At 34.2% G+C, this 25,337-nt stretch overlaps 1 protein-coding gene across 3 annotated transcripts in view; it reads right to left on the reverse strand.

The window, feature by feature from the left end:
* LOC148945302 (netrin receptor UNC5C-like) overlaps positions 1-25,337 on the reverse strand; it is a 111,047-nt gene that overhangs the window by 80,347 nt on the left and 5,363 nt on the right. For all 3 annotated transcript variants that reach the window (XR_016142689.1, XM_089098689.1, XM_089098690.1), the window contains exons 2-3: positions 24,310-24,411; positions 12,164-12,520 (exon numbers count right to left, since the gene is read on the reverse strand). Coding sequence is in view for 2 of the 3 variants with exons in the window: in XM_089098689.1 (XP_088954815.1) it covers positions 12,164-12,520; positions 24,310-24,382 (430 nt within the window). In the remaining variant the exon portion in view is untranslated. The remainder of the gene's footprint in view (positions 1-12,163; positions 12,521-24,309; positions 24,412-25,337) is intronic.

The following is a 25,337-nucleotide window of genomic DNA, read 5'->3' on the forward strand; positions in this document are numbered from 1 at the left end:
TTAAAAATCTTTTTCTCAGTGAAAATCTCGAAGACATTTTTTATTGAAAATATCCCCAAAAATATATTCTTATAAATCTGGGAACTGGGAAAATATAGGGGGATATACCCCTCCTTCAATTCACAGCACTATTATTATTATTACTGTATTGCTAAACTGCTACTAAGCCTTTCCTTAAAAAATAAAGACAAGAAAACGAGAAGTACAAGCCACCCATGCATCCAATAAGTCTTTCAACTGATATCTCGTTGGAAGATAACAGAAGAAATGATTATCCTTACACGCAACAGTCTGTAAAGGTGAGTAAGTGATATTTCCTAATAGTCAGCTCTATAATATAGTTCTGAAGTCATCGGGCGGATCAGCAGCAATAAAGAATTAGAACACTCTTTTAGAAACACAACATCGTCCAAAACTTTGGAAGAGGCTGAAATAACCCACTCTGCATATGACTTTTTTTTGTAAATCTGAAAATGAAGGTTTCTTCGTGGATAGTCAAAGAAAATCGACACGATTTAAAGATTGAAAAAGTTATTACTATTTGAACGTGACTGATAGAAATACTGGTAATCGCTTGAAGCTTAAAATAATTGTTTAGAAGATTACTTGCTCAAGATTGAACATTGAACACGACACAGGTATAAGACATGCTTATACTTTCTTTTTAACGCTGTTGCAGATAATTACGGTTATTACCTGATTCAACTTGCCAATACGTTTTTCATGTCTGTGGTTATGTTAATGGAAAATACATAGTGATTTATATTAATCTCCTTTGATCAAATGATTTTAATCTCAGTTCCTTAAATCTTCGTAGTAAGATCAGCTAAAACCGTTTATTAAAAAAAAGGATTAAAAAAAAAAAAAAAAAAAAAATCCGTTGTGCTCTTAAGTGGCAAAAAGCACTACGTGGGTGTATTTTCACATCCCTCTTCGCTCCAGTTACATTATTTAGAGCATGGTTTTCTAAAAATATATGAATTATATAGGAATTGCAAGAAATTATAGGAAACATCGTAAAAATCTTGTGACTTCCGTGGGTATTCTGGCAAACCACCCATACTCCCCTCCTAAGCGTGTAAATTTTTTCTCATGAGACCTTCTTTATATTCCTAAAAGAAGTTAAGGGATTGAATTAAGGTGGCTAGTGCCATTTGATATAAAAAACCATGCCTGATTTCTAAAGCCGATCTAAGATGAAAGTTGCAAATAAAATCCAGGACTATTGACAAATAAATTACTCACTAGAACTCTTTATTTTTTCTAAGTCCTAAGAAAAAAAAACTGTTAGCAGAAATATATTAACATGACATTGGTTTTAACATTGAACAGGCTAAAATTGTAAATATTCATGGAATACAGAGAAAAACCACGAATGAATAAAAATATAAAGTATTGTGTAGTATATTTTCTTGATAGGGAGAGTTATTAGCCACCCTCCCCCCCCCCAACCCTTGAATACTTTTATTTTAAGGCATTGCGAAAAGATCTTGCAATTAATAGAAAAATGGGTTTGCAACCAAACATACATTTCTGTCTACAATTTTGGAATTTTTATTTCTTGAATAAATTCGAAGAAACCGAAAACCCCGAGGTACGAAATACACAGAAAAAGGTTAAAATCGACCGGATGGAGGAACATCAGACAAACAAACTGCATAATTGAGGGGTATACAGGAGCAGTTGACTCTGGTCTGGACACGCAACTTATGCATTAGTATCATCAAAAACAATCAGGATTAGCTATTGTTTAAGGAGAGAGGCATACATTTCTGCAGGTCTGTGATTAACAGTATTTAAATCATTGAGGTATCCATACATGCGAAATAAGCGTCCTAAGAATTATTGTCTTCAAAGACGCCGAACCTATTTATAGGGTTTTTGCATAAGATTTCTTTTCATTTGTCATGCTGAGACGGGCACGGACGAATCAAGAGGACATAACCAGAGGCGGATCCAGGATTTTTTTTAGGGCGGGGGGACAAAATAGGTTGATCCGATAAACTTGCGTTGGGAACACGTTTAATTGACGCAAATTTGCGATAATTAAGTAAATTACACTACTCTAAACTACGTTAGGGGGGGGGGGCTCGCCCCCCCTGAATCCACCACGGCATGCCCCCCCTAAATATGTGAAAAAAGGTAAAACAATTGCTCTAATGAAAGGTGTTCGGACTGTAAAGTCAATTTCACACGAATAATTGAAAATTAAAAAAAAAATGGTAAAAAGGATTAAGTGTTCTATCTTGCTCTTATTATACCAAAAATTGTAGTTAAAAATGGAAAGAATCATTCAAATTAAGATTCTTCCGTCTCGATAGCACTTGATTTCTAAGAAAGGCACTAAAAGGAAAAATTTTTGTTTATCCTGATAATGGATCAAGAATTTTCTATCTAGAAAAAAAAATGAATTGCCACTTATTGAGGATTGAAGCACAATAAACAAATAATTAATCCAATAGGTTTCAATAAACACTTTTGAACACAATTTTAATAATTGCAATTACCGCAAAAATTGAGAATTGAACGCCAGAAATCATGAAAATCAATCGCAAGAAGCTTATTAGACGCGGGTGAGGCCTACTCAACGAGCAAAGTGAGAAGAGACAAGTGATGCACAGATTCCAAGCATTATATCTTTGAATTTTATATTCGGCTTTCTTTTTAAATTTTTTTGCACCAGACGCTTTTAACTTTACCATTTTTATTTCTTAGAAAATAAATGTGCCAGTTTTTAGAGGATAAAAACACGAAACTGTGATCGATTGTTGGGAAAAGATAAAAAAGGTGTCGGTAAGATTTAACGATTATGAAAAGGAAGAGAATTTCCGATGTTCATTTTTTCATAAACAAAAACACAAGCTGCAGATAGTTATCAACAACTGAAATAGAAGTTGTGTTTGCATACAAATTCATTTCCGTCTGATATATCTTTTTGAAATAAAATCAATTTCTAAGTTCCAAGGCCTTTATGTAAGCTGGTTATTACAAAGAACCTCATCCTGACGCAGATAGCCGCAGTGGCGGATCCAGGGGAGGGGCGAGGGGGCGCCCCCCCTAACGTATCCTAAAGTAGTGTAGTTTACTTAATTAACGCAAGTTTGCGTAAATTAAAATTGCTCCTAACGCATGTTTATCGGATCAACCTATTTTGCGCCCCCCCCCCTCCCTAAAAAAATCCTGGATCCGCCTCTGGATAGCCGAGAATATCCTCTTTGTTGCCTCAAAATAATCCTACCTTAGATGAAAGCCGTAGAATCTATTAAAGAGATAAATAGATAGGCTTCGATCCAAGTTTTAAAACAGTCAATATGCCAGAGATGGGCCATAAAGGCCGTTATATAGGTCTATTTTCCCTTCTAAATGCCCGGAAGAAAGATGATCTTAAAACATGTTTTTGGTTCAATGGTGCAGCACACAAACCAGACATGGGCTGACAGTAGTATATCCAAGATCTTAAGTGGACGCATATAATTTCTAAAGAATTTGAAGATCAGCTAATAGGGGCCAGGCGTTTTCTGTCAAAACTTTAAAAACAAAAGGGGAAATGTCACTGATGTGCTTAGGAGCATCGGATGTACAATTTAAAATGTCGGAAGTTGATTCTTAATTGGGGTGTATTTAAGATGTAGGGACCTGAACAAAATTTTGAATAGCAATCTTTAGAATGCAGTAGTTTCCCCGGTCGTAGAAACAGGTAAGGCGAGACAATATTTATTTATAAACAAGAAGTATAAAAACAAAAATTATAGATTGGAGGCCAACAGAGGGCTATTCTCTTATCGAAGGATTTCTGGATGGAATACAACCAATAAACATTCGGTTCTAAATTGGAGAAAATGGTTTTAAGTCACTAGCAGCAGTTGAATGTGCAAATGGCCAATTTTTTTAGGGGAGTTGGAGGATATCTCTGGAGTGGTAAGACATTTTATCTTACTATCATGAGTGATAGACTAAAAGAATATAAACTGACTGGAAAACATTCAAAAGGAAAAATGGAAGGAACGTTGCAGGTAGCACAAAAACTCATTCCCTGTGAGGAGGGTTGCCACCACCCCCCAGTTATTTATCACTATTTCTAGTGATTTTCACATTGCCAAAACAAAAAATAACTAAATCAGCAAATAAATCACTAGATTACTGAAGAAAACCACCAAATCAACCAAAAAATCACTAAACTCTAGTGTTTTGTATTTTCGCTGGGTGGCAACCCTACCTGTGAGCACTCGGGAAACGGCTAAAGTCTTCCGGCTATATAAAAAAGATTATCTTGGTCTACAACAACACTTTTTTTTATTTTTCTTCGTGCAGAAGTAGGAATAGAATGAAGACTGAACAAGACATGACGTGAAGTATAAATTGAAAAAAGTGAGCATTTGACTAATAAAAGTACATTAGTAGTTCGAGCTGTATATTTGTGGTAATAGAGGTTCTCATTAAACTACCAGGACTGTGGTCTCAGTTTTTTGTTTCTTTGAATGTGGGGCCTTTCTCATTGAAGATAAGCAAAATATTAAAAAAAAGATAAGCAAATTTTTGAAAAAGGGGGGTTTAATTGTTGTGTAGGCTTTGTTGTATGTATTCGAAGATTTACATGAAATTGTTCAGGAAAATATTCGTTAAATTGCAATTCCTGGAAATTCCTCAATAGCCCATAAAGATGGCGTAAGACACATATGTTATTTAAACACTAACTCAGAGATTAAAAAAAATACAATAATAATAACAAACAGATAAAAAGTACAGGAAAGAAATTTTTCGGCTGTTGTCATGTAACAATATGACATATTACCTGAAAATATAATTTCTAGAAGGCCAATACTTCACAGAGCCCCAAAAAAATTGTATTATATTCGTTCCCTGTTGTGGGCTGGAAGACACTCTGTTAAATTTACATCTTAACTTGATTAACAGTTTCGTTTTCGTATAATAAGACAACAAGCCATATTTTTCGTTTGTAGCCTGCCCAATGTTAGTCCAAACAGTATTAGTCCTTTATTTTACTTCTTCTTTTTAAGCGGAAGGGACATGGTGGGGAGTGCTTGCAACTATTTGGCAATTGTAAACGCTGTGTTGGACTTGCCTAACTCCAGACTGGCTCAGCTCAATTTGCTTCTCTGCCCTCGGGTCGTGAGGGCTTGAAAGAAAATGGGGCGGTAAAGAACTTTAGTATAGGCAGCTTTGATACAACACTTACAAGGGAGTCTAGACACAGGCTTATAGAGGATGCACCAAGTGGTGGAGGAGCACTGGTGCAGGCATATATTGAAGCACAAGGATCTAATTTTTTAAATCCGTATCTGGATTCCAGGGAATAGAACAAGTGTTACAGATACACTGACGCTGATTTCTTGACGCGTAAGAATATTATATTTTTTTTTAAGAACTTTAATGGTTCTTTCTAAGATTTTACGTTAGTTACGTAATCTTACGGAGCGAATTATGTCAGTAACGGAGGCAGGGCCAAGTAGAATCGAGGTCTACGTAGAACTTTACGTTAGTTTATGTTACGTTATGGAAAATTCAATATAGCAGCAACAGAATCAAATTTCCAGATAAGCAATGGATAAATTTCGAAAACAAATTATAAACGTTTCTTAAAAAGTGTTTCACGCTTGAATTTCCATTTTTAAATTCTGAATGGCTTGCTTATGATGATCGTTAGGATTTTAGACGAGGATTAATATTTAATTAAAATATAGCTACAATGTAGTTTCCCACCGAGCAGAAGCTAATAATGTCTGGTATAAAGACCATGAAAACTGGTTATTGTCTCATGTTCGCGATACAAGATCTTGAGTGTGGTGGCTATAAAACAAAAATACCCAATTCTTACCTATTTAAATTTTACTTTTCTTTCTTTATATGGGAAAATATATAGGAAAAAATGAAAAGTTCGGATTCAATTGGCTTATACTTAGGGCCTACTGCCGACTGCAGCATCTACTTTCTTTTTAATTAAAATAAAATTTCAAAATGTAACAAATTGATTATAAATGTTAGATTACTTATTTGAAATTTTGCGCCTCTAAAATTTCTGCACTCGAGGCAAGTGCCCACCCCTCTAGAACCTGCCTCTGCCTACGATGTACCCGACGGTTTTGGACATACATTGTATAGTATCACTACAGACATAAAATTGTTTTTTGAAATGTCCATCAAATTTATTATTTGCGACACCATAGATAACCCTTAATCTGCGAAGAGCATAGCAAGTCTCGTGAGGTGTGTAATTATGCTAGTAAGAAGTTATAATTATACATGGGAATTTGACTGTTCATAATTTAGACTGATTGTTTTTTTGCATGCTTCTAACGCAGTCTGAGACGATTAACTCAAATGTAAACGAGTTGGTGGAAAATGTGTATTTTAGTGAGTGTAAAGAAAATAAGGTGCTAATTTTATGCTTTCAAGAAGCAAAGCTCAATTCTAAAGTGGAAACTATAGCCTTGTAAAAATTGATTGTCTAAAGTATAGCAATACTATTTAAAAACGGCTTATTATTTGTATCATGGGGGGTCATGCATTACTGTAAGTACCGTATAGGACAGAACCAACATAGCCAATAGAGAGGTATGTAATGACCAAAGATTCAAGTGGAAATCATATCTTTAGTTCAAAAAATTACTATCGTAGCGCAAAGGGCCAAATTAAAATTTCAGAATTGAAAAATCATAAAACACAAAAACTGAAAAACTGGCAAAGAATGCCAAAACAAAAACGACAAAAAAAATAGAATATAGCAGGGCCATATCCAGGATTTTTTAGGGGTAAGGGGGGTTACAAAAGGATATTATTTTTTTTTTTTTTGGGGGGGGGAGGGTAACTTGAAAAACGCATACAAAATTCGTTTATATTCATTTTTGTTATGTTCTTACGAGTCGGACAAACATTTCTGGAGGGGGGTTCAAATCCTCGACCCTCCCCCTCAATATGGTCTTTGAATAAAGAATCATTCGTTACTCAATAATTAAATTGGGATATGCCAGTTAAAAAATTAAAAAGATCAAATCTGGTGAAACTAAAAAAATAGTTAAAAAAAAATCCAGAAAGATAGGCAATTAGCACTTTTTTAAATTGAAAACTTGCTATAATTTTGCATTATGTATGATTGGTACTATCTACAGCATAACCAACTACCATCATTTTTTTCAACAGAACGATAAGCAGCTTTTGTTTTCACCTTGCATAAGGTGAAAACAAAAGCAGCTTTTGTTTTCAACAAAACATAAGCAGCACATAAGCAGCTAAAAAAAACATAAAGCAGCACAACAAATAAACATAAGCAGCACAGCTTATAAACATAAGCAGCACAACAAAACATAAGCAGCTTTTGTTTTCAACAGAACGATAAGCAGCTTTTGTTTTGAAACTTTTGGGACACATAGCTTGAGTCAGTGGCACAAGTTAGGTAGGCTAAATGACGCGCAAACAACGTTCATGTCTTTGGGGGGGGGGGGATTGATGGAGGTGAAAGCCTCAATTTTATTTTTGTTTTAATTCACCATAATTTGTGTTAGTTTTAAATTCTGAATTACTGTCTGACTTCATTTCTGCTCCTTTTTGGCTTTAATACAGTTTCTTACATTTCTTTGAAAAATATATCTCTTAACTAACAAAAAAGGCATCATTACAGAAAAGAAACCAATTCACTGCATCTGCCTTGCTATTAAGACTAAAAAAAATGAGAAAAGAATCTTATTGACCTTCTAGCCCATTTTATGTGATACAGCTTGATTTCCCCGTGTTTTATACTATGTCGAAAGGGCAAGGCATTTTTGTATGTAACTTGAGACAACAAAAGCGAGAACAGAAAAGGAATTAATGGTATGTTATCACCATGCTCTCATCTTCGAGGCGTAATACATTGGTCTGAATTGATTGATATTTTAATTGATTCAGTAACGGTTACATAGCATACATACTTTGCTTTTTTTCTTACATGGTCATGGATTAAGGAAAAGCCGTAACGATTCAGATTTCAGATACAAAACCTTGTATGTTTTGCTATCTTATTAATTAAAATTCATTAGTGAGTTCCTGACCATAGCTGTATGGCAGTTACTATTTGACAATTAGCTATGCATCAAATCATTAGTGTATAACGAAATAGCAGCAAAAACTGATAATGGAGGTTGCTTAAATAATGCTCATAAAAGGCTATTTTAAAAGTGATTTAGGTTAATGTACCATGACAAAAAAATCTGAATTAAAAAATTGATACATCAAATGGGTAATCTCAAATTTAGGAGATGCATATTTGAATTTATTGTATATACCATTGGGCGTGTTCCCGGTCCGACGAAAAGTTAATAATATTTAATACAAATTTAATATTTCGTTCCAGGTGAGAGCGAATTAACAGCTGGAACGATCAAAAATTAAGTTCGTGTTAAATTTTTGTGAATACGGTTAACTAGCGTATTTACTGAATTAACTTCTGTAAATTCATCATCAAAGTGGGAAAAATGGAGGCAAACGACCAATCTAATAGTAATTAATGAGTATTAAGAAATCAAAACTCATATTTTTCATATTTTACTCATTCCTCATTAACATTACTCGTGTTTTAATTATAAATTACAATGCATATTAAGGCATTAGTTAATAAACTGTTCAAGGTTGGCAGTTAAATCGTATTAAATTTGAAGTAAATACGAATTAAATTGCAATCTCCACATGGAACACAATCATTGTGTATATCAACTTTGGTATTCTTCGTCTTCTGAAGAGTTATGACAACTCTATTCAAATTTATACCAAGTTTAGAATTGATTAAATTTAGGATTAGTTTAAAGTCTGGAGGTCTTGCCCAGGGGGAGAGGTTACGGGGTTTAAACCTCCCCCTGAAATTTTTGTTTGACTCGTTAAACGGAACAAAAATGCATATAAACGCATTTTTGATGCATTCTATTGAGTTTTTGCTGTACCCCTCTACCCAAACAAAAAACCCGGACACCCCCTTGTCTGGAAGGAATATATCCAAAGCTTTTAGTTAATGATTGTTGCATAAAATTTTATTTGCTAAATCATATCTATAACAAACGGCGTCTAAAATTGAGTTTTCGAAGATATTACTCGAGAAAACTTCGTTGGAAGATAATTGTCCGTAAAGGGATCGGCACGCGTAGCTGATTCCGGGAACCGATTTCAGCATCAGTGGACAAACGATAGCGATAAGAAAAATTTGTTGAAAGAAAAATTTATTGCGCGAGATTCAAAACAAAGAATCATGGGCACAAATAGTCACCTGGAGTTTATTAATAGTTGCATGATTGATCTCAGCTCAGTAGCGGGGTCTCTCACCACAGCCATCTCTAGCTGACTATTTATTTGTATCCCTGTTTTTTGTGATGATCATGATGAAAATCGGCGCTGATTTTCTAAATCAGCGCCGATAACTAGAAAAACTTTCAAGCTCAAATCGACACCAGTTTCTTTTAAAATCGGCGCTGATTTAGAAATCAGTTCCCGAAATCAGCTACGTGTGCCCAGCCGTTAAAGCGTGAGATTTTTTTTTACCGCACTTGATAAAAGAAGAAGTAAATATGTAACAAAAAAAGCAATGATATAATCATAAAATATGTTTATTTTTCTTATAGCTACATTCATTTTGTGAGATGCTTTCTATTCATAGAGAAATCACTAATATACATGTCTATCAATAAAAATTAATGACAAAGTATTGCCGACATAATAATAATTTGTCTAAAATTTAAGGTGTCAAAATGCAAAGTTGAGAATCAGCCTCTGCCCTAGAAATCGATAAACATTGAGTTGAATGTGGCTAAAATATAGCACACTGTTCCGTAGCGTGGACTATGGAAAACTATAAGATTTGGATTCGGAACCCAGCAGGGTTTCAAGACAAAAAAGAAACATCAACGCCCGATAAAGTGTCTGCCCAAAATTTCTAAAGCTGTCTTTACTTTCTAGTTTTTCTTAGTATCGTCAAACTAATTGAGGGGCCAGGATTTCAGGCATATGTTCTTTTTGGATTAAACTCCGTATATCGTTATAATACCGACAACAGCAATGTGTCGTATGACAACCAAATATTAAACGTTGGGAGAATTTTGTCACTTTTTGTTAAATCAGAGTTGTTGATGATTGTCCCCAAGGAGGACGACATTATGCTGTCAATATATTTTCAAAGAAAAGGGAGCTTATACCCCTTAAGAAAACATAGCGCTCACCGAGCTTGTCAACACTGTAATTTAGCTCAAGAGTTTCGGTGAATAGTGATGAAGAAAGCCTCGACTTAATAACCCTTCATCTATCATACTAATATAAATAGACATGTTGATCTAATGTCGAGCTGACAGTTATGCCTATTATGAAGATTGGACAAAGGATCTATTGAAGATAGCATGGAAAATCTTTTTCAAGTTACCAAGAGTCTGGGAAGTTGTAAATGATGAGGAGGAGGGGAAAATATTCAAGTGATTGAGAAATAAATCAATTTTACTTAAGCAACGTTTCCAAACGCAAAAGTTATGCAAATAACAACTTGACATTGCTACAGACTACTAATATTATTACAAATTTTTCACTCCAAATGTGACCCATGCATTGATGACACATAAGTTCCTCTTTTTAACATTTTGGACGCTAAATATATATATACTCATATATATATATATATATATATATATATATATATATATATATATATATATATATATATATATATATATATATATATATATATATATATATATATATATATATATATATATTTATGTATATATATTTATGTATATATATTTATGTATATGTATATATATATGTATATATATATATATATATATATATATATATATATATATATATATATATATATATATATACATAAATATATATACATAAATATACATAAATATATATATATTTTTTTGTTAATTAAATATTATTATATAAAAATAAATTTTAAATTTAAAAAAATATAATGAATATAATTAATATTGTTGGTTTTTTTTTTTTAGATTTATATATATATATATATATATATATATATATATATATATATATATATATATATATATATATATATATATATATATATATATATATATATATATATATATATATATATATATATATATATATGTATATATATATATATATATATATATATTTATGTATATATATTTATGTATATATATTTATTATATATATATATATATATGTGTGTGTGTGTGTGTGTGTGTGTGTGTGTGTGTGTGTGTGTGTCCCCCCCCCCCCCCACACCCCCCCCCCCCCCCCCAGTCTTTCTTTTTTTTTTTTTTTCTTTAATTTTTTTTTTTTTTATTTTTTGTGTCCCCCCCCCCCCCCCCCCCCCCCATATATATATATATATATATATATATATATATATATATATATATATATATATATATATATATATATATATATATATATATATATATATATATATATATACACACCAGCAAGATTATGGATAATAACTGTGGAGTTATAAGCAGTCGTAATCACAAGGACGAAGGGGGGCCATTTGCGCCCCCTCTGGAAGACACAACATTCAGAGCTGCAAAATTTTTCAATATTCAGGGGGAAGGGAGGATTCTGGTAAAAAAAAGTTTACAGGTCTTCGCTCTCTCCTCCAGGAAAATTTGCTGCAAGCTCCCCCCCCCCCCCCTTGAATGTGGTCGCTCATAATTATGGGATTGCTTCACGTTAATTTGCTAATGACGATAAGTTGATTTACGTTAATTTGCCACGATTATGGGGTTACTTTACGTTATGTTAATTTCAGCTAGCTCGGAAAAAGAAAGAACTCGTGTACTTTTAAAATCAAAGAAGAAAATAGGTATGTTGGGGGCAAGGTGAATTATGCAGCGACATCTCTTTTCGAAAGATCACAATTCACCAATTGAAGATATATGTAATCCCAATCATTCTGAATTTGCCTCAAAGCTCTTGAATGTTCCTTAAACTCGTAAGAATGTGTTTTTTTTTAAGTACTTTCAAAAGAGCTGTGAATTTTAATTAAATAGCCTTTGTGATGCAGGGATCATTCTTAGAGCAGTGGGACAAAATTTGAAATTTTATGTACAGAGCAATGCATTGGCGAGGAGGCGAATCCCCTCATATACGTAATAATGTCTGTTCATTTTGCAACTTCGAGTCTTCAATTACTTACTTGCAACATTGATTTTTGCCCTTCTGCTCCTTTGCTGTCCAACCGATGACCATGCTACACACTCACAAGTAAAATCACCGAAATATTCATCCACGGCATTTCTAGTAATGTCTGCCTTAATTTCAACTTGGCGTATGCCAGTCATCGGATCAACATATTCGTGCAGACTATGTTGTTTGCCTCTTAAAGCTTCACCATTACAAGTAAAATATAGTTGAAGAGCATTTGCTGCGCGACACGAAAGCTGCGCAGGCTTGTTCTTGATCACAAAGCTATCTTCAGGTTCTTCTAAGAAAACAGGCATGGAACTACTTGGTTTTCCAGGACCTACCAAAGGGTCAAGAAGAAGATTCGAAGCTGAAAATAGAAACAAATTGATTTAAAAAAGCATTATCCCCATAAGAGCGGAATCAAAAATGAGGAGTAGTGTGTCAAAAATTGGAGAGCCAATTTCCAACACACATGTCGTTTTTAGGGGGGTAAAAAAACATGTAAAGTATTTGAAATATATTTGAAACTAACTATAGAATCACCTTGATATTTGTGAGGGGGCAGACTAATATAACAATGTGAATGAATTTATTTAGCAGTTGAAGTCACAAAAGGAGTATTTCGTTGAAATAAAACAACCATAAGCAATTTTCAGAGACCAGAGCATGATTATCTTACAAAGGCCTATGATACGAACAACCATTTTTCAAAGTATTTTTAACATTTTCTCCTCAAAAGCCCACAAATGAGGAGGAAGATTCATCAAAAATTGCTATTGTAAATAGTTGATGTGCAGCTAAGCAATATTGCATAACTGGTAGCGAAACTGGATACATGTTTCATGTTATGAACCATTCACTTTGCATGGATTTTATATTTTTAAGGACAAATGGCCCACCACGTGGCAGGGTGGCATCCGAAACTGGGAGGCTATGTACAAAAACTTTGAATATTTCTAAGCCGACCAGCTATCTCAGAGTTTTTGCTCGATAGCAATTTGTTTTCAGTTGGGATAACTTCGTTATGTAACAGCACAGAATAGGTAAATCGACACGTTGCACAATCGCTTTTGTTGCGTAAAAAATAATAGCACTTCAAATTTCTATTCGAACGAGCCCTCTCCTGATATTTAAGGAAAACTGATTCGGTATGGTCCCTGGAGGATACAACAAACAAATAAACACGTATCCATGGCACAGCCATTTCAGAAATACTTTTTGTTTTTAGAAATTCAAACTTGAAATATAAATTTGGAGAGGTAAATTTTCACCAAGACCATTGAGATGGGTCACTCTTTACTTATAGTTAGTTACCACAAGCTACACACACTTGGCACATTGATGGAACAACCTCCTAGATTAAGCCATCTCCAAACAGGCACGTATGTAGAAATTTCCTATGAAGTCACGGTGTAAATCTAAAAACAAAAGCCAGAGAAAAACTTGAATTGCATGAAAAATACAAGAAAGTAAGGGGAAATCATAGAACTTAGAGATTTCAAGGGAAAAGGCTTGAAGAACCATCCCTCTGTGTGCGTGACTTTCTGTATAGACATCTTAAAAGTAGATCATCCATAAACTATCTTAAAAGTAGTTTCAGCAGTTTTACACGGAAGTGCTTTTCAACACTACCAGCCATGGTACTACGAATATTACTGTAAAAAAAAAAGATAGATCTACCTCAAAACCGATAGAAATATAAATAATATTTCACGGTTTCCGATAATCAGGGTCACGAAAAACGTTTATAGTTGTCAAGGTAAGAAATCTGTGTATCTTTCCAAAAAAGAAGTAATTAAACCGGATTGTGGTTGCCTTGGTTACGTATTCCTAATCTTCAGAAAAAGATTTCTTTTCTGCAAATCATTTCAAATAATCTATGGTTCATTAACTTCTATAGAAACGCAATATATCTTTTTTTTTTCCGGACAAATCCTCCTAAGGATTTTGTTTTAAACGGTGTATATCGCACACTGGAATTTTTCATCAAGGCTAAGAAGGATACAGGTTCAATATAGGGCTTGTCAAAAGCAGCCAACATCTAAGAAAGTGTTTCTAAAGTATTTGTTTATTGCTCTGGGACGGATGGACATGAGAAAGAATGCTGAAATTACTTCTAAGAAGTGTGAGGGGTCTTGGATTTCAACAAAGTAATAAGTAGGTCTATAACTTCACGGTTATCCTTATGCAGCGGCCTATTCAGTACTTAGATGGGGTCCAACCAGCTGAAGAGCCAATACAGCCCTGAAAACCTATGCACTTTGAAAAAATTGTACATAGTTTCACAACAGAATGAGGGAATTTTATTTATAGGAATTATATTTAAAGTTACCAGGTGACATGTGGAATGATTAAATATACAAGAAAAAGCAACGATTCAATTCTAGTCGTTCTATGGTGTTTTAAGTAGACCCAGGTGTAATAATGAATGACGCTATCAGGAGAATTGAACTCCAAATTGTGAAGAAATGTAAAAAATATGAACTTAATAGCATATCGACCGGCCTACTCCCTTTAACCACCAGGTCTACGTCTCTTCAAGAAAAAAATTGTTGTGGTGATCCATAAGGTGTCATGTTACAAGAGATTCATTTAACAGAAGAATGAAAACTGTGAAATTCCTTCTCGCATTTTTAAATGCAAGTTAGAGGATCAAATGGAAGAAATTTCAAGCCTCGAAGACGCGATAAGATAAACATGGCCCATGCAATATTCCACTTTCGAACTTTTTCTGCGGCTGAGAAAAAGAAGGCACTTTTTGGACAAATTAAAATCTTAAAAAAGATAAATACATATATTTGTTTTAGTTCGTTTTCGTACTTGTATGATGAACGCCCTACTGTTCAAGTTGTTCATTAAATGACGCATTATAGAACCGTTTTTTTCGTTAGCTTCTTTCAGCTTAGCGTGGGACAAGACAAAGAGAACTGACAGAATAGATGGAAAAATATAATTTGGGCTATATATTTGCACATTAGGGGGGGGGGCGGGGGGTAAAGCATTTGGACAGTGTGAAGTTAGAAAAAAATTCTTTCTACATAATGTGCAGAATAATTGTACCTAAAACATCAGGCACGCAGACCCGCTGTATACTTTTACCCCTCCCCCTAATGTGCAAATATATAGCATAGACCAAATTTGTTTCTAAAGTATTATATTTTTATCTTACTTTGATATATTTCATTAGGGTTGAACGTCAGAGAGTGATATTAGAAGAACAATAGGTAGGGCGTATATCATACAAGTAGCCTACCTTCGTTTTCAAAGGAAATGAAAAGTAGAAAATCACTTTTTGTCGAGAATCATAAATATTAGTGAAAACAAGGGGCTCAACAAGGATTGGGCTTTACATAACAGAGTTATCAAATTGACCTAAGTTGGAAATGCATAAATGAAAAAAGTCGGTAAGTTGAGGAAAACGAAAAGATAGCCAATCGTTCAAACCTGTATTTTGGCTAGGCAAAAATGGGTACTAGTGCATTAGATGGTCACTTTTATATACTATGCAAGGAAACCAATCATGCAAGACAGACGAAACCCGCCAGAGACCGGTTATTTTCAAAGAGACCGCTATTAAGAAATAGAATGCAGAGTAGTTTTCATTGTGTTTAAGATATTTAAACTGTTGTTTTTTGGGTTTAGGGGGGGGGGAATGTACATAGGTTAGGTTACGTATTTAGTATATGATATACTTTACCCCCCCCCCCACCCCTAATGTGCAAATATACAGCCCAAATTTGTTTATAAACTATAATATATTCATCCTATTTTATTTCATTAGCATTAACCAAACTTGACTTTTTAGAAGTGACCATCTAATGCACCAGTACCCAAAAAGTGTCACAAACCGCCTAATAAACTTACACAGCCGATTTCTGGTGCCATTCAAAATGCAATTTATTGATTTACATCTGAAATGGTTTTCGGTACTTATGTGTTATATAATACACACTAGAAAACTTCTATCGCGTACATTAGACATTATCCGGTTTTCACGGTGTTTATACCAGACAATTAGCTTTGGCTCGGTGGGAAACTACGTTATAGCTATATTTTAATTAAATATTTAGTTGGTATTTTGGCTAGGTTAGGTTAGTTTAGGTTACTTATTTAGCCTAATAAAATGTGCTCTTGGTGGCCCCCCTTCCATAATTCTTTGTTGTATTTTTCATAATTTGTTATTAAAGTATTGTATTTTCATCATATTTTGTTTTATTTCATTAGCATTCACCAAACTTCACTTTTCGAGTGCGTATTATATAACACATAAGTACCTGATCTTGTTCTATCCATTTATTCCAAACCATGCCCGTCATTTTTCTGCTTCAAAAAGGAGTCTGAATTCGCTAAAAAATTAATTGCTTCAGTATTTACCAAACACTAGAGCAGGGAACGTTCCATGACCATTTATGACAACGTCAAGTTGACGTGGAATCTGATTATCTCCCCAAGATCTTCACTACACAGGAGGGAATATTCAACAGTCAAATAATTATGCTTTGTCGGAATTGTGACATTTTTCACCTGGTCATGTTGATCTATTTTTAAAAGTTTATCTAGTCTGTCATCGGTAAATGTGAAAAGACAGAGACTAAGTGTGACACTTTAAGGGGCTTTGGTTCTCCTATATTTTTAAACGGACAAAAAAAAATCAATCGTGTCTAGTCAAAAATATGACACTACATGATATACACGAACAAATTTTTACCTCTATTCTATTATGTTGTTGGTGTAAATAATATATATTGAATAACGTTTATGTATTAGAACATAAGAAAAAAACTAAACACAAGTGAAGTTTGCCCAAAGAAAAAACACCATAGGATAAACCCAGTTCTGATAATTAATTTATTCCCTACTATTTTAAAAGTCGACTTGTTCTCTTAGGATTTTCCCCTTTAATTCAATTTCATTCAATATTTAAACAAACTGATATCTTACCATAGCTTTTAAAAAGTCAATTGACCATCTTTAAGAGATCTGTTTAGTTTTCAGTAAAGCACAAGCGACATTCCTTGGACTTTAGGGAGTTACAAGAAAGGTGGCAGGCCAACCTAATGAAAGTAATTCGGTCCGCTTTAATTTTGACTTTAACATGCATTTTAGTTTGTGTCCAATTCATATTTCACTTGTTCATAGCTATATGTTCATTGTAACTTTGACTTTTTATTTGATTTTATCTCTGCTTGTTTAATTTTAATATTAACTTAAAAAAGAACTTTTTCAAAAAAAAAAATCAAACAATGCTTCATTAAGTTGAAAACGAGGAGAGATAAAGTCAAGTAATAATCCAAACTTAAAATGAACAGAAATCACAATCAACGAATAAATGAGATTTAAGAGGAACAGAAATTGTAGTGATTAATCAAGCCAACCCAAGCACTAACAGATATTACTGCAAATAGGAGTAAGGCTAACGTCATCTAATTTTTCTAAAGGCCAAAGCATAATTTGCTGTTTACTTTAAATTCTTTACGTTCCAGAAGCAAAGATTTTTTCAATTAGCATCAGTTCGTATTTCGCGCAAAGCATTCAACGGAACATATATTAAACATACTTCTTCAGATTATACGATAATATCTAGATTTTTGTATTATCCATGCAGCAATGTTCCTTGATGTACACACAGATTTCGACAGTCTTACACGCAAGATCCAAGTTCCGCATGGACTTGGAATCACCCGGAAACTGAAGCGAGTATTTCCTTTTTCTATCCTCCATACTTATACTTCTTTCGTATTTATCCTTATGTGAATTACTTTTTGTCTATGTGGATATCTAAATTTTCATCTCTACTTGCAACCTTTTCGCCAACTTCAAGAGAAAGCGGCTAGAGTCCTACAGTCCACTACCAGCACCCCTGTTGATCTCCGAAGGATGAAGGATATTTATAATTTATCCTTATCTTTGCTGGTATGCCAATACTTTCGCGGTGAGCTCCTATCGTGCTTTTATTGACTGCTTCTACTTGTGACAACAGTCAATCCGTACGCAGTTCGTAACCGGGATGGTGTAATGGTCCCGGCCACTCCCTCGGTTTGTTCGGACTTTGATCTGGTTATGACTCTGGGAAATGCTTGGAACTCAATTCCTGCTGAGATCCGAAAGTCCCAAACGCTTGGTTTCTTTAAGGAATACGTGAAAAGTATTTTTTGTTAGTTTAGATGTAAATTCTAGTTGAGCGGTAAGCGTGTTATACCTTATTAGTGTCAGGATTATCCACAATTTCCACTCTACGTGATTGCAGGACCTTGGATTCTAAGCCCCCTCTCCCAATTTTATAATATAAGGCCCTTTAGCGTTCAGGCATAGTTTTGCAATTAAGCTATATTTCTTAGATGATCAGATGAGGGCACTATATCGAAAATATGGTAACTTGGTAACTGCATATTTTTTTACATACGGCCTTAAAGTAAAAAATTGAAGGATTCTATAATCTATACAATTAGAGTGCCAAAAATCAGGGACCAGTAGTCTCCCTCTCCAACCTTCATAAATATATGATATTATGTCCCTTTTGACTGGTGGTTATTCAAGAAACAAATACTAGCTATTATTGAGGGCCTAAAGCAGGGCCCAAACTCCACCTCCAATTTCAAGAATATTTAGAAAGGTAGCAATTTTTTGAGGCGTGTTCGCCAGTCACCGGTAAATCCTTTCACTTAAAATTTGTCAACTGTATATGCGGGGTTTATCTCCCTGAAATGTCTTTTGAAAAATATATATCTTCTTGGCCCAAGTATGGGAAAGATCCTGAGGTCAGCAATGTAGAGCAAGCCTATATTTCTTCGAAAATTTGTTTACTCGCACTTCTGTATAAAACTGGCAATTCTTCATAAGTTTTAGTCCCATGCCCCTGACGCCACACTGATCACGCTACTTTCGGTGACATATTCTTTTATACTTCAACCTTTCTAATTGGAATAATCACTTTGAAATTTTGAAGCGACGCCCAATTTGCCGCGTTGGAAAAAATATAAATAAACGCGTGTTAATGAGATAAAAAAGTACAAAAGTTTACACATCCCGCAGTTAAGGGATTGAAAATGATACCTTTAAACCCAATAAACTTTACTGATTTGAAATACACATAACCTATAAATAACAGTTCAATAGGAATAAATTGTTTTATTTGAGAGTGAAACAAACAAAAAACCTCAGAATATTTCGGTCACATATAGGCCTACAGTGCCCGGCTTCAGCAGACTAGGTTCAGTTTGTCTGCTGAAGACGGCCACTGTATATGTGCCCGAAATATCCAGAGATTTTTTGTTTGTTTCACTCTCAAATAAAGGATTTATCCCTATTGAACTGTTATTTGTACGTCATGGTATGCAGCATAGTCTTCGAAAATACCAACGGAATGCACATAAAATGGATATTCTTTTCATACACACCGTATATTGTTTTCAAATTCCGGTTTCGGCTACTATTGACGTGGATCACTCGTTTCTTACCGTTCGTCACAACAAACTGTCCTATTATAACATTCATATCAAGATTGACAAAGAGTAGATTATTTGGGAATTTTCTTAAATAATTGTTTTGTTCAGTGTGTGTTCCCAAACACTAAAACATTTAACCAAGCATCAAGCTATCAGGACATGGCATCAATCCTTATTTTATTAAGGCAATAGGATTTGAAAAAAAAAACAATTTAGAGTTCATTAAACACTTTGAAACTAATTCTTTTTTTAATGTATAAAAAGAACTTTGTTTATTTGGCATTTAAGTGGCTAAATTATGCATGACACAAAAATATAAGTTTTATCGAATTTGAGCCAAAGGTTACTGCTTCTAATAGGTTTCCAGCATGCACTATTATTCAAGGAAGAATTAGGAACGTGAGAACATTTTAAGATTTATCCTAGAAAGTTCTTCCATAACATGCAATTACGCAAAGACAACAGCCATTAGCAGACTATGCCAGAAGCCCTACTACCACTCTAGATCACTAATCGTTTTGTTTTGAAATACGAAACTTGAAGCTAATTCCACAAAGTTGCATGGTTCACTTTGGAGTTGCACCTAATCTCAGAGATGCAGGGGTGTGTTTGCAACATATAAGCAGATTCGAACTATCATTTCAATGATCACTGGTACTGATTCGGTCATTTGAACTAATGATATAGTTCGCATGAAGGGTATATTAGAGGGAAAAATAGACATCTGTTTCTGGCGTTACTCAAACTCAAAGGAGATGGTTGAAAAATAGTAGTTTTTGCAGTAGAATTTTGCGATATGACTAGCTGATTTAGGTTAGGTCTCGCCCAAAAATTTTCTGCGAATCAAACCTTTACAACCTAGATTAAAAACCACATTTTAACAAAAAGAAAAGGAAAAATCGGTGGTCATTGTTTTTTACTTCTTTTTATCTTTTTTCAGTAAGTCAACTTAGGTGCGTAGACTAATACGAGTGTAGTTATTTACTTTGGAGGTGTGTCGCAAAGTGATTTACTGTGGTGTCAAAACAGCAAAACATGCGAATCGCATTCAATTTATAGAAGCACACTTTAATTTTTTTTTTATGTCAGTCTTCAGGGGGCCATCCCCAGTCTGGTCAAAAAGAGTACAATCCTGAGGCAGATAGATTATAAAACAATTTCCAAATGTAATAAATAAACTCGTTTTTGCGCTTTTAGTCATACAAATTGCTATTCCAGGACAGTTTTCCAGTATTCCAGGAAAGTTTATTCCAGGACAGTTTTTTCCAGATAAAAAACTGCTAAATGAAAGTGAAATTTCCTATATATGGAATAATGGTCAAGGCCCCAAAGAAAGTGAGGATACTTTTTTTAGGGATTGAAAGGCTAGGCTAGAAGACCGAGGGGATTGAACATTGAGGTGCTGGCACAAGTGCTTTGACAAGTGATTTTTCTATAGAAGTGTTAAAGAGAGTTTTGGTGAAGAATATTACTTCAATTAATTTTACCAAATAAATATATTAGAATTTGGATTCAAGTGCCAGCTAACTGACTACCACTTGTAACAAATTGGAGGGATATTAGTTTTCCAAAGAGACTACGAGTTTGCCCACTATGCGGTATTTTGGGGGAGGGGTTGGAAAATTTTCTTTTTAAGTGAAATGATTTGGCGAATCTAAAGCGAATCCATAAGCTAACAACTCATAAATATATTAAATAAAAAAACAAGTTTTTTCAGCTGAAAGTAAGGATCCACATTAAAACTTGAAACGAACAGAAATTATTACGTATATGAGGGGGTTTCCCCCTCCTCAATACCTCGGTCTTTACAATAAAGTTTGACTTTTTGTTCCAATTATTTAAGAATGACTCCTGAAACACAAAATACCACGTTTTTATATATAGGAGCTTGAAACCTCTACAGTAGGGTTATCTGATATGCTGAATCTGATGGTGTGATTACCATTAAGGCCACTAGATGTTTTGGAGGTATTTCCCCTCTTTTTCAAAAATTGGGAAAATTTTCACAGGCTCGTAACCTTTGATGATAACATTAAACTTGTTGAATTTTATACATTTTGAATAAGCATCAAAATTTTATTCTTTTGATGTATCTATTGTTATCAAGACTCAATTTCTCAGAGTGTCGGTTACTATTGAGCCGCATCGTTTCTTACTTACAGTTCGTTACCACAAACTATTCGATAGTGACGATAGGCAATTTCATTTTAAAAGGTTTAAGGGTTCGAAAATATGAAGTTTTCATTTATTTGTATCAGCCTATTTATTATATTTATCTGTATAAGTTTTGTATATGGCTTTACCAGCTTTTAAATGAAAACATATATAACACATATCAAACAGTTCGTGGTAACGAACTAAGTGAGGAGCGACCCGGCTCAATAGTAACCGAAAGTCTAAAAACGAAATTTTGATACCAATTGATGCATCAAAAGAATCATATTTTTATGCTGATTTCAAATATATAAGTTTCATCAAGTCTAGTCTTACCCATCAAAAGTTGTGCCTTATTTTTGAAAAAAAAGAGGGAAACACCCTCTAAAAGTCATAGAACCTTAATGAAAATCACACCATCAGATTCAACTTATCAGAGAGCCCTATAGTAGTGGTTTCGAACTTCTGTCTCTAATAATCTGGAATTTTGTATTTTTTTGCCAGAAGAAAGATCACGGATGCCTGTTTATTTGTTTTTTTTCCCAGGGGTGATCGTATCGACCCAGTGGTCCTAGAATATCGCGGGAGGGCTCATTCAAACGGAAATTAAAAGTTCTAGTGGATTTTTTAAGTGACCGAAAAATGGAGGGTAACTAGGCCCCCTCCCACGCTCATTTTTTTCCCATAGTCACCCGATCAAAATTTTGAGATAGCCATTTTGTCCAGCAGGGTCGAAAAATATAAAAATTATGTCTTTGACGATGACTTAATCCCCCACATTCCCCGGGGGAAGGGCTGCAAGTTATAAACTTTGCCCAATGTTTACATATAGTATTGGGTATTGGGAAGTATACAGACGTTTTCAGGGGGATTTTTTCTGGTAGTGAAGGGGGGTGAGTCTGGGGTTACTTGGAAGTATCTTTCCACGGAGGAAGTTTTCATGGGGGAGGGGATATTGCTATGAAGGGGGCACCGGATTTCCCAACATTGTTTTAAAAAACGATCAGAAATTAAATAAAAAAACAGAAACTAATACGTATATGATTGGGTTTGCCCCTAGTCAATACCTCGCTCTTTACATTAAAGCTTTTTTTAGTACTTTCATAGGAGCTATTCATTTTAATTAACGGCCTTTGTGATTAAGGGGTCATTCTTAAAGAATTAAAAAAAAAATCGAACTTTAGCGTAAGGAGCGAGGTATTGACTAGGGGGCGAACTCCCTAATGGACGTAATAAAAATGCACGAATATAGATGTTCGTTATGTAAGTTAATTCGTAAGTTACGTATATTTACTACTAATAAAGACGTTCGTAAATAAAATTAAACAACTTTCGAGAAAGCCATTTAGCCAAGAAAAAGTAAAACTAATATGCAAATTTCATTTCAATTATTCGTGTACAGTGCGCCAAAATCAAAACCTGCATTAATTCAAAAACGCTCAGAAATTAAAAACTTGTTTTTTATTTAATATATATAATCCGAAAACCTTTTACAGTGTTATGTATAAGCGCTGCAAAATTTTTTTGAATAAAGTATTTACAACTTCCGAGGGCATTTCTAACGGCGTAATGAATTAATTAACATTTAGTACCCAAAAACTTTAGTTTTAGTTTAAAACTGCAAATCATTGTTTTTCTAATTTTAGACAAAGGTGATTTTTCTGTTGCTAAAACTACTCGTGAATCTGACTGAGCAAAAATATCAAAAGCGGTTTGAGACTTGCTACCCTGAAACTATTTAGGAAATATTTGAAAGGAACATGTTAGATTTTGAATTGATTTTATGTGGCTCTTCAATACTGAAATCGGGTCGTAGTTGTAGTTTTGGTGCAGTAAGGTATCTGACTATTACGATCGATCCCCGTAAAATATCATTTAAGATAAGTCAGTAATTCAGTAAGTTAAAATGGGAATTAAGATATTTGGTGCATATCTACTAAAATAATGAGCAAAATTTAATTAGTTCCGGTTAATGATTTGATAACCATGGATTAATCAAGATTGTTTTGTTTATGATACTACGTCCATTTAATTGTTTCTAAATAAATTTTTTGGTACTTTCCCATTATGTGGGAACTTCGGCTATAGACAGTCGAAGGAATGCAGTGATGGAGACTCGTAAAGCGGGTAATTGTTATCTAAATTGATCGAAGAGCGTGGTTTCTCATTGAATTTACAATATTTAAACTGTTGTTTTTTGGGGTTTAGGGGGAGAAAAGGGTACCTAGTTTAGGCTAGGTTACGTATTTAATATATGCAATGCTTTACAATCCACATAACCCCCCCGCCCCTCATGTGCAACTATATAGCTCAAATTTGCTTATAAACTATTATATATACATCCTATTTTATTTTATTTCATTAGCATTAACCAAACTTGATTTTTTAGAAGTAAATAATGAGAAAGTACCCCTTTTGGGTTTTTTCGGCGATTTTTCTTCTGGTCATTTTATTTTGGCCGAACAAAATGACTTGGGCAGAATTAAAAAGGAAAACATTGGTAGAACCACAATGTAATTAGAAACATGGCGAACAATAACGAAACAATTTCTACTACCTTCATCCGATGAGTCCTGGGCGTTGAGAAACTGAACTGCTGCGACCCAAAGAATCGAACGAAATAGCAGCATCCTGTCATTAATTCACTTCCCATTCAAACCTAAAAGAATATATCATTCAGTAATCAAGTCGGGGGTAGTAACCCGGTAATCTATCATCACAAAGGGTTTTATTCCTTCTTCCTACCCCGTAATCACGAGCTTCTCTGTTGCATCCCTGGGTGTACCCCAAAATCATTCCACCTGATTTATCCAGGTAAAAGGGCTCCGACTGGCTTAGCAGCATGCCATCATAGCAAACTGGTCAGTGTCAAAAGACCCCTTGCTGGTTGTTGGTTCTAAGTGGGGGTAATCGAAATACCAACAAAAACTGTAGGGTTTCTGTCAAGACTCTTGAGGTTATATTTAGATTAGAGTTGAAACATTGTTGATACATTAGGAAACTGTTTAAACATGAGTTTATTATGAAATACTTAGACATCAGAAATGCGTTTAAATTTCAAATTTTGATCGCTATGTCCTTTCAAATCAATAAACTAATGTTACAAAATAAAAAAGCTAATATTTTACTTCTTCGACCATTGCAAATGGCAGAAAATAAATTAAATAGACTTAACTTGGATCATTATAACACAAATAAAAAAAATCTCTTTCGTCATTTGTTAAGTAAGCTATTGTCGTTTACGTCTTCAAATGAACCATTGAATAACACCATACACTATAAAAATTAACCATACTGGGCTATGCGATTCATGCAAAAAAAGTCTTTTTTCACGGGATAAGTGACCTACTGCCATGTGTCATCAAATCAAGCATAGCTGTATCCAGGAGGACAGGATGCATTACCTTTTTCCCTGCAAAAATAAGATATTATCCTTGGAATAAGCTTTGACTGGGTCGCTACGTGAACACTGATCCCCCAGAAAGAACCCCTTTTTTTTACCCTTACTCCTTCGTTGGGTATTTGCAGCTAAACCCAAAATATCTGCACTTATCACAAACCGAGAAAACCAGTTTATGTCAGATT

Source organism: Artemia sp. Qi Xiang Cuo, chromosome 13, assembly GCF_049724085.1.
Source record: "Artemia sp. Qi Xiang Cuo chromosome 13, ASM4972408v1, whole genome shotgun sequence".
Classification (NCBI taxonomy): domain Eukaryota; kingdom Metazoa; phylum Arthropoda; class Branchiopoda; order Anostraca; family Artemiidae; genus Artemia; species Artemia sp. Qi Xiang Cuo.